This window comes from Hyla sarda, chromosome 4, assembly GCF_029499605.1.
Source record: "Hyla sarda isolate aHylSar1 chromosome 4, aHylSar1.hap1, whole genome shotgun sequence".
NCBI classification, from domain to species: Eukaryota; Metazoa; Chordata; class Amphibia; order Anura; family Hylidae; genus Hyla; species Hyla sarda.
The window spans coordinates 4667981-4679024 of NC_079192.1; the positions used below are offsets into that span (position 1 = coordinate 4667981).

Genomic DNA, 11044 nt, shown 5'->3' on the forward strand with positions numbered 1-11044 from the left:
TATCTGGAAAGGCTTTGTCTTGGGCCACACCGCTCTGGGACCGCAATGACCCTGCCACAGCCACAGTCCAGTCCTTCTTCGCTGAAGTCCGTAGTGTCTTCGAGGAACCAGCCCGAGCTTCTTCTGCCGAGACTGCTCTGCTGAACCTGGTCCAGGGTAATTCTTCATTAGGCGAGTACGCCATCCAATTTCGTACTCTCGCTTCCGAATTATCTTGGAATAACGAGGCTCTCTGCGCGATCTTTAAAAAAGGCTTATCCAGTAACATCAAGGATGTGCTGGCCGCACGAGAGATTCCTGCCAACCTGCAAGAACTTATCCATTTGGCCACCCGCATTGACATGTGTTTTTCTGAGAGACACCAGGAGCTCCGCCAGGAAAAAGACTTAGATCTCTGGGCACCTCTCCCACAGTATCCTTTGCAATCTACGCCTGTGCCTTCCGCCGAGGAGGCTATGCAAGTGGATCGGTCTCGCCTGACCCATGAAGAGAGGACTCGCCGTAGGGAAAAAAATCTATGTCTGTACTGCGCTAGTACTGAACATTTCTTGGTGGATTGCCCTATTCGTCCTCCACGTCTAGGAAACGCACGCACGCACCCAGCTCACGTGGGTGTGGCGTCCCTTGGTACGAAGTCTGCTTCTCCACGTCTCACTGTGCCCGTGCGGATTTCTCTTTCTGCCAACTCCTCCCTTATAGCCGTGGCCTGCTTGGACTCTGGTGCTTCTGGAAATTTTATTCTGGACTCTTTGGCGAATAAGTTCTGCATCCCGGTGACCCGTCTCGCCAAGCAGCTCTACATTTCTTCGGTCAACGGAGTGAAGTTGGACTGTACTGTGCGTTACCGCACAGAACCCCTCTTAATGTGCATTGGACCCCATCACGAAAAGATTGAATTGTTCGTCCTTCCCAACTGTACCTCTGAAGTCCTCCTCGGTCTGCCATGGCTCCAGCATCATTCTCCCACCCTTGACTGGGCCACCGGGGAGATCAAGAATTGGGGTTCTGCTTGCCTTAAGAAATGCCTCACCTCTGCTCCCAGTCCCGTCTGTCGGGCCTCAGTGTCTCCTCCTGTGCCTGGTCTCCCCAAGGCCTATCGGGACTGTGCCGTGCCTCCTCATAGCCCCCGTCCTGGTGACACCCTGCCCCGTGCCAAGCTTCACCCTCTGCCCTCCCTCCCCATTCCCACTCCTGCTGTACTGCCTGCCTTTGTGGAAACCCTACAATCGCTCCCAGTGTCCTCGTCCCATGTGAAGCAATTGCCAGACAAAAAAAGGGGGAGACCTAAGGGGGGGGTACTGTTACGCCGAGCGCTCCGGGTCCCTGCTCCTCCCTGGAGCGCTCGCGGCGTTCCTCTCTCTACAGCGCCCCGGTCAGACCCACTGACCGGGAGCGCTGCACTGACCTCGAGCGCTGCACTGACCTCACTTCCCCTCCACTTCCTTGCCAGATCTTGTTGCCTTGTGCCAGTGAAAGCGTTTAGTGTTGTCCAAAGCCTGTGTTTCCAGATCTTCTGCTATCCATATTGTCTACGAACCTTGCCGCCTGCCCCGACCTTCTGCTACGTCTGACCTTGCCTCTGCCTAGTCCTTCTGTCCCACGCCTTCTCAGTCAGCGAGGTTGAGCCATTGCTGGTGGATACAACCTGGTTGCTACCGCCGCAGCAAGACCATCCCGCTTTCCGGCGGGCTCTGATGAATACCAGTAGCATCTTAGAACCGGTCCACCGATAGGGTCCACGCCAATCCCTCGCTGACACAGAGGATCCACATCCAGCTAGCCGAATCGTGACAGTATGCAATAACCTGCTGGTTCAGGTCTACCTGCTGCTGATGAGTTGATTCACTATGTGGGTGAAGAAAGCTACTCATTAGCGTCTGTAGACTCAGGCTGCTGCTGATGGAGCTGGCACTGCTCCTGCCACACCTACCCTCCACATAGTGAGTGAAAGGTGAGCGCAAAGGGCCCCCTGCGTAAGACCTGCTAGTGGATGGACGATGGTGCAGATAGGAATTGGCCAACTTACTACATAGGATGCCTCTTTAGGAGGTAAGTTTGTCCTCACTCTCAGTGGGTGTAAAAAAGGCTCTCATTTTGTGCCGGTAGCGAGAGTCCAATAAGGTGGAGAGCCAGAAGTCATCCCACTGCCGAATGGTGACAATTCAGCGGTAACTACGCAAGCAACTGAGCATGCATCGTGCCATTTGTGAAAGTGACTCGTAGGGACTCCCTGCCGCCATCTCCACTGCATACTGCCACAATGTGTCTGGGTCCTCTGTCTCACCTTACTCATAACCCTCTAGCTTCTCTAGTTGCTCCTGCTCCTCCTCTCCTGTCAGACTACTAGAAAAAATGCCCATTTCTCGAAACCTAAACTGTGCTCCACTTCCCTCCTCCTCCTTCCTCAAAGGGACTGTGGAATTACCACAAGAATCCAATGAAACAGGGATGAACGATAACAATGAACTATATAATGAACTGATTAAATGAAACATTTGCACTTTCACATTGAGGGCGGCACTGAGAGGCAGGGGCTGGAACAAGCTCCATCTCTTCAGTTGTGACACCATGTGGTCTCCCGACCCTGCTGCCGCATCCAAACGCTCTGCGGCATGGATTCTAATAGTGATGCCTGTAATCTGCATATCATACTAAATGACAGTATTATTTCACTAACACCGCACACTCTCTTTGCGTGTTACGACAAGGTAAAGTATTCTACTCCCCCATTGAAGCTCTCTGTAGCCCGAAAATAGCCGTTTTTAATAGCGATTCACAGCAAATAATTTTGGACCGAACCAATTTTTTTCAGAAAATTTGGCGAATCAGCCTAATCAAATTTTTCAAAAATTTGCTCATCTCTACCACAGACAATTCACATCTGTTTGTAAGGACTATTTTTTATTCAATGAAATAACATTTAATATTTCCAAATTTTGAGTTGAACTTTGCATTTTCCTGCTTAGACTACATCTAAAGATGGCTGCCAGATGCAAAATGGAGATTTGTGTCTCTCTGGTTCATTTTGACCTGGACAAAAGGCCTGACACATCTTAAATCCTCCCATATGCTGTGTCCTCATTCACCTCGGAGCTGTATAGCACCTAATTCAAAGTAATGATTGGATAACCTGGGGTCATATGTTCTTGCTGATAGCTTCAAGGTATGCCTGGCTACCCTGATGTCATTTTAGTGTTCCCAAAACTTCTTCCTTTCATTCAGTTGCCAAAGCACCAAGTGTTCTTCATCCCTTTTACTATTATTACCGCCGTTGCTAGGCTTGCATGAGTCGTGCATGGCAATGTTCTAAAGTTTGGCGAGCCGCTGTTTCCCGCAAGGTTAAAAGCAAAATTGGGCTCACCAGGCTATCCTTGCTCATCTCTAGCCATACATGTTTCAAAAACTTTAAAATTAAAGGAGAGCTGAAGTCTGAAGGATAGGGGATAAGTTATAGATTGCGGGGGGTCTGACCGCTTGACCCCCCCCCCCCCCCCGCGCGTTCTCCTGTACAGGGCCGCGGCAGTCTGCAGGAAGTGCTGAGACTTCAACTGTGATAGATGTATATGTGTGTATTTATACATTTTATATACCGTATATGTAAAATGCCCATTTAGGATGATGACTCCACATTTCTGTTACTTGTCCACTTCTCCCCCATCTGCTCTCCCCCATCTGCTCTCTCTCATATCACAACTTTCATCGTGTGAAGACTTTGAACAAAGAAAGCCCGCGAAGCTGTGCAGGAAAGGCATAGTAGGCGGGTGGGAACTTATGTTAATGACAAAGGTGATATAAGCTTGAACGATTTGAAATAAAGCTCAGTGGAAAGCACACAGAGAACGCAGAAGCATCTGAAACCGACAATGACTCTGTTTGATTTACTTCTTTATACTTCGGTATATGCATTCTGTATATGGATTTGGCCTGGAGTAAGATACTTACAAGAACACTGATAAAATCCACGTCAGATGGTGCCCAATGGGGGCCTGGGCTATTTCATTCATAATCCAGTCGCGCTGATTGGGGAATCATTTGGAACCAAAGGAGATGGCACAGAGGAAGGCAGTGGATCATCTCCGGAAGTACGGTAAGGACACCTTCTTGTACCTAGCCACAGTGTCCCTGCCCCTCCTTTGGTTTATCTTGATGCCTTAAGATGACTGGTTTGTGATGAAGAAGAGACAGTAATAATTCTCGCCCAGAGCCAATTACCCATGTACCTGTCATAAAAATGGCTATCTACTGCCCGAGTGTGTATGAAATGTGAGTGAGTGAGTACGCAGGATCCTGGTGGGAGGGACTGGATCATAATCGGGGAAAGAATTGCAAAGTAAATTGTCATAAGTAGCCAGTTTCGTGTCTGGGATGAGTAGACATAGCATAGCTAGGACAAAGGCTATCATAAATAGGCGGCAGGTCTTGAACAGAGTGGTGCCGGATGCCAGATGCTGTTGTAAATAGATGTTGGATGTGAGCCTAGGACAGGGGGACTTTCTGCAATATTCCTGGGACCTGTCCCATTATAACTGATTGAATATGTGTTATGTTTTGTTTTTTAATGTGTCCATGGATTATTGTTAAATTAGCTAATTCAGACGAAGGGGGACAAAAAACTTCCCTTCTAATACTAGATCTAATGTATTAGTGTTTTAAAGATATCTCCTAAAAGTGCAGGGTTAAGAGGGGTTTTAGTTTGCAACAGCTGGAGGCCCACCAGTTAAGAGGGGGCTGGTGGGTATGAGACAGAGGGGGCTGAAGCTGCAAGGAGTGGGCTGTGAAATTTGCAGATGTAACCTGACCTCACTGATAGAGTGAGTTGCTGACAGGAAAAAAAAAAGTGAAGTTTTGATGGAAAACATGTGGTGAGTTCGGAATTGATGAATTATAGATATTAAGGCAGTTGCAAGTTTGAAATATATTGATTGTTGATAGGATACAAAAGTTTATATATATAGCAGGGTAATATACAGTTGTGTTTTGGTCATCTGAATTCATATAGATAGGCAGAAGTTGTTGGCTGTAAGTATGATGAAAATATTTAGGTATATGAAATTAACACCGATGTCCAGAAATACATTTTTTTTTAAAAAACTAGTCATAACCCCAGACATTGTTAATATTTTATCTTTCTTCATCCCATGCTTTCTCTCTCTTTCTCTCTAGTCTCTGCAACATGCTTACTCCTATGGGGGGGGGGGGGGGGGCAGCCATGTTACCACCCCAAAAAGGGAAGTTCCTCCCCTCAGCAGCCATTTTAGCTCATCCAATTAGTTCCCACCTCCACTCCCCGGCAGCCATTTTTGCTCATCCAATTAGTTCCCACCTCCACTCCCTGGCAGCCATTTTAGCTCATCCGATTAGTTCCCACCTCCACTCCCCGACAGCCATTTTAACACACCTAGTATAATGAAGTAGGTATGATAAATTAGGAATACATGGGGTTTTACCAGTGAATGGTTTTTGGTGAACCTGTTTATGTACATGTTTATATCATAATGAACCTATTTGATGGTATTTTATTAATTTCTCAATAAGTTTGTTTTCGCAGGAGTGCAAGATGGATAAAAAAAAAGGAAAATAAATTCATAAGGAAATGCAATTAACTGTCTGATTATATTATAGGAGTAACGAGAGAAGTGTGGCCAAGGAGAATAAAATAAAACGTAAAATAAATTAAAAAGTGATCACTATTTAATTAATGAATATTACCTTGAGCATTTAAAATCAGCTAACGGTTTATTGATTATAAATAATGCACATTGAAGGAGATTTTTTCCCAATTTTTTGAAATAGCTCTGTATATTTTTATTCTTTTACATTTGGTTTTTGGTGAGAATGTGGGTCCTGTGTGTTGTATGTTGAGTATTTGTAAATGTTGGTATTGTTACATTTTACCTGTGTATGGTATGTCTCCATGTAGACTGATTGCTGAAAAGTTGTTGAGATATGACCAAACCGAAAGGAGGACAAAAAGCCAGACTCAAAGGGGTGGTGACCAGTGACATAGAGGAGTGGGAGGAGAAAGGCGGGGCTTATAGGAAGATTGACTGAACAGCCTTGGTCTACTAAGACACAGTCACATTAGATTGAGGAAACTAAATATCTACCATTTAAACTTGAATGTGTTAAAGTACCTGCATACAAAATGTGATATACCTATTCATTCTACATTGTATTTATTTGAATAACATCAATTTTGAGTGGATAACTTTATAATGATATTTAGTGTAATACGAAGATGCTGATTGTCTTAAACTTATAAGGTAAAAAAAAAGATGTAATACATAAGACAGGATATATGGTGACCACACGCAGAATGAAGTTCTACTGCAATAAACCACTCGATCTGAGCTGGTGGTTCAGTAGTGTTGAAGGTATTCACTGAGATGTGTAAGATATCTGAAGGTATGACACAATGAGTACGGGTACACTTTAATTAACGTCCATAAGTATGGGCCTATTGAAGTAAAAGTGTTGTTGAATCCTTGAGCGAACCAATCTGTAGTTTGTAATTCAATTGTTCAAAGTCCGAGAGCTGCCAGAGAAAGTGGCCATCGTAAAGATCAGAGACACATGAAGGAAACAACCCCAGAAGCCAAGGGGACTGAATGGTGAAGGAGGCTGCCAAGGCTACAGCGCTCCTGTTCCCCCACAATGATGGTACAAAGTGTACAGGTGAATGGGCAATGTGGAATTTTCTGGTTTGGTCTCTTGCAGGAACCAGCTATGCATGCTGAGAGAGACCAATGGAAGAAGAAAGAGGTGGTACAGGGCAAAGACGGCATACGGAGAGTTGGTAAGAAAATGTATGTGCCAGCAGTCTTGTACCCCATGGTAACATATATGACCCCATACACTAAGCAAAGGGGAGCTATGTGCATAGTAATGTCAGTACATTGGGTCGCCTCAGGATTCAACAATGCAGAAAGAAGGTTTGTACAGACGTCATCATTTACATCTGACATATGACCTAGGTAAAAACAATAAAGGTACCTGACCAACACACTCCATAAACATCTTACCTGTTTCAGAGAATATGAGTAGACTTCATCTAACTGCCTGGGGTAGGTCAATATCAGTATCTCCTTGTCTAATTGTACTGATCCCTAAGCATAGATACAGTAAAGTATACAATTAAGAACCTTTTGTAAAACTTTACCTAGTTCAGATTCTGTAATTGTCACCCATTTCTTCAAAACCAATGCAGGAAATAAGTGAGGAAAAAGAAGATTGCATATGATGATCCCGTATAGATGTATCTCTGATAACTGTTAAATCTATGTCTGTGCATAACCATGGTTGTTCCAAAGGGAAAGATAATCACAACGGATTGTTAGGAGGTGACGTTGTATGAGGAGAATCAGTAGGTGAACATGTACAAAGAGCGGGATGAGTAAATGATGACTATCGTAAAGTATAGGATACTTGGGGATATGAAGTTTAGAGTCAAATTAGAAGGGAATTAAATTGGGGAATGCACATTAGGCAAGACATGCCTGCCCATACACACTTCCATTACCGAACCTACAAGGTAATCCAAACCACACTTTAGAGGTAAACATGCAGCCCCTGCTGGGAGTTTTGATCCCTTTGTGTATATTGATGTTATAGGAGTCCCAAGGGGGGGGGTCCCAGATGAGTTTTATAGCTATAGGTCAAGTAAAAAGCCGGAGTTGAATCAATAAAATCCTAGATTTCCATGAGTAAAATGAATTATATCTATTATAACCAACAAAGATTAATACATTTCTTTGTAAATGCTCTTTCAGGTCAGGCCGAACAATTAAGAGCCACATCCGCTATAACATTCCAAAATGGTACGGCATTAGATATGATGTAAGGGGGTAAGAGGAAAAAGGGGGGTATATAAGATGTTTGGGAGACTTGTTGCACGTATATCTCAGGAAATTTAGAACCGGTAAGATAGTCATACTTATAATTCTAATAATCTTGCTTTGTTGTGTGTTGTGTTTTGCCGTCGAGATAGCCTTGCCAGTGATGACAAATGAGGACTTTGAGATTACAGAAGAAGCCTATACCCCATTTCAGAGCTTTAATGCCATTTATAATGCCAGTGACCCATAGGGACAGCATCTGACTCCATATGTGTAAAGTCTGAGTCTAAGGGGGTCCATAGATAAGCCATGGGTCGTCTAAAGTATAGTGAAGCGTTAGAGAAAAAACATTGGGGCAGATGAGTTAGGATGATGGAAATTATGGGAAGGGAAAATGGTAATTTTAGGGGGGCCTGTGATAGATGTATATGTGTGTATACATACATTTTATATACTGTATATGTAAAATGCCCATTTAGGATGAAGACTCCACATTTCTGTTACTTGTCCACTCCTCCCCCATCTGCTCTCCCCCATCTGCTCTCTCTCATATCACCCCTCCCATCGTGTGAAGATTTTGAACAAAGAAAGCCCGCAAAGCTGTGCAGGAAAGGCATAGTAGGTGGGTGGGTTATGTTAATGACAAAGGTGATATAAACTTGAACGATTTGAAATAAAGCTCAGTAGAAAGCACACAGAGAACGCAGAAGCAACTGAAACCGACAATGGCTCTGTTTGATTTCCTTCAATATACTTCGGTATATACATTCTGTATACGGATTTGGCCGGGAGAAAATAGCTACAAGAACACTGCTAAAATCCATGTCACAACTATTGACTTCAATGAGGATTGTGGGGGTTTTTCCGCAGCGGAAATTCTGCGGCTGAAAATTTGCTGCGGACAGCAACGGAGAGCCCACCCCCTTTCAAATATACAGCGGGAAACCCACAAATAAGTATGCTCGTGTAAAGGAGCCCAAAGTCTTGTATCTTGTAGTCTTGTATGATAAGTAATTTCTTCCAGATTTATAACACACATTATATCTACTGCCTAGATCTACATACAGGAGAATAACGGGACGGAGGTCACAGAGTTCCTTCTCTTAGGATTTCAGGTCAGTCGAGGTTTAAGACTTTTCCTGTTCTGTCTGTTCCTTGTGGTTTATTGTCTGATAATATGTTGGAATCTCCTGATCATCACCCTGGTGTCCACCATCAAGAACCTCCACACCCCAATGTACTTCTTCATCTCACATCTGTCCATCAGTGACATCTTGTTATCCACAGATATTGTCCCCAACCTTCTCCACATCCTCCTGAATAATGGGGGGACCATGACTTTTATTGGTTGTATCACTCAGTTTTATTTTTTCAGCGCCTCAGAAGGATTTGAATGTTTCCTCCTCACAGTGATGTCTTATGACAGATATGTGGCCATCTGTAATCCTCTTCGTTACTCCTCTATCATGACAAGTGGACATTGTGTTATTCTGACCGTCATCTGTTGGTTGTTTGGATTTTCTATGATTTTGACTTACACTGTAACAATAGCAAAGCTAAACTTCTGTGTTTCTAATATCATTGACCATGTATTCTGTGACTTTGTTCCTTTACTAGAACTTTCCTGTTCCAACACTTTCATTGTTCACTTGGAGACCTATATCATAAGTATTCCAATAATCATCATCCCAACCATAATCATTGTTGTGTCTTATACTTATATTATTTTAGCAATCCTAAGAATCCACTCCAATACTGGTAGACAGAAAGCCTTCTCCACCTGTAGCTCCCACCTTGTTGTGGTCTCCATATTCTTTGGGACTTTGTTCGGTGTTTATATTGTCCCAACAAAAGGACAAACAATGACCATGAGTAAAATCCTCTCCCTGCTATATACTGTGTTTACTCCTTTGGTCAACCCCATTATATACAGTCTGAGGAATAAAGACATTAAGAAAGCCGTAAAGGAAATACTTCATAAGCGGGTGATCTGGTAAATTAATGGTCAGAGGATCTTTGTAGGGGTTGTACGATGTGGCTTTATTATTTTTTTTAATTGGTAGGATGAAGCTGCAGAACGAATATGGAAATATATATATATATATATATATATATATATATATATATATATATATGAGGAAACCAAGAGGTTAGGGCAGTTTTATAATTTGATTGTCTATTAACCAAAATAAAGAAACTTTGGATGCCTTAAAGGGGTACTCCGGTGGAAAACATTTTTTTTTAATGAACTGGTGTCGGAAAGTTAAACAGATTTGCAAATTACTTCTATTAAAAAATGTAAAAATATTTACCCTTCTATTACTTTTAAGCAACTGTATGCCACAGAGGAGATTCTTTTCTTTTTGAATTTATTTTTTGTCTTGTCCTCAGTGCTCTCTGCTGACACCTGATGCAGGAGAAAATCCCCATTGCAAACCTATGCAGCTCTGAATTGTTCCTGATACAGGCATCAGGTGTCAGCAGAGAGCACTGTGGACAAGTAATTTACAAATCTGTTTAACTTTCTGGCACCAATTGATTTAAAAAATAAAATAAAATATTTTCCACCGGAGTACCCCTTTATTGTCTATTATCAAATGAGAGATATGTTTTCAGAGGGTTTTAGAGCATTACAAGGGAGACACATATCTAGAATACGTACAGCGATACGTACAGCATTTTCTGCGCTGTGATCTGAAGTTTTTATTGATAAGGGACTTTTTGATCGCTTTTTATATATTTTTAGGGTACACAAAGTGACCAAAAATACACAATTTTGGACTTCTGCATTTATTTTTACGTATACGCCATTGACCATGTGGTATAATTAATGGTATATTTTTATAGTTATGCACACAGCAGTACCACATATGTTTCTGTTTATTTTTGTTTACATATATAGTTTTTAAATGGGAAACAAGGGGTGATGCAAACTTTTTTAGGTAAGGGGTTAAATACCATTTATTAACTTCTTTTTTTACTTTTATTACACATTTTTTTTAGTCCCCATAGGGGACTATTACATGCAATCTATAGATTGCATACACTGAACAATGCATTGATCAGTGTTATCTGTGCTCAATTGCTCTGTCCTCTCAGCTATTCGGGATGCTGTAATTTCACCATGGTGGACCTTTGATTGTGGCATCTAAAGGGTTGATACTGAACATCAGCCCCATCAGCAATGTCCTGCATTAGCGGTGATAGCC

The 11044-nt window shown here is 42.7% G+C and overlaps 1 protein-coding gene across 1 annotated transcript in view; it reads left to right on the forward strand.

Moving 5' to 3' along the window:
* Window positions 1-9832, forward strand: part of LOC130366721 (olfactory receptor 1020-like) — a 51645-nt gene extending 41813 nt beyond the window's left edge. Inside the window, exon 2 of the mRNA XM_056569043.1 lies at window positions 8891-9832. Within this exon, the coding sequence (XP_056425018.1) occupies window positions 8891-9832 (942 nt within the window). The remainder of the gene's footprint in view (window positions 1-8890) is intronic.
* The last annotated feature ends 1212 nt before the right edge of the window (window positions 9833-11044 follow it).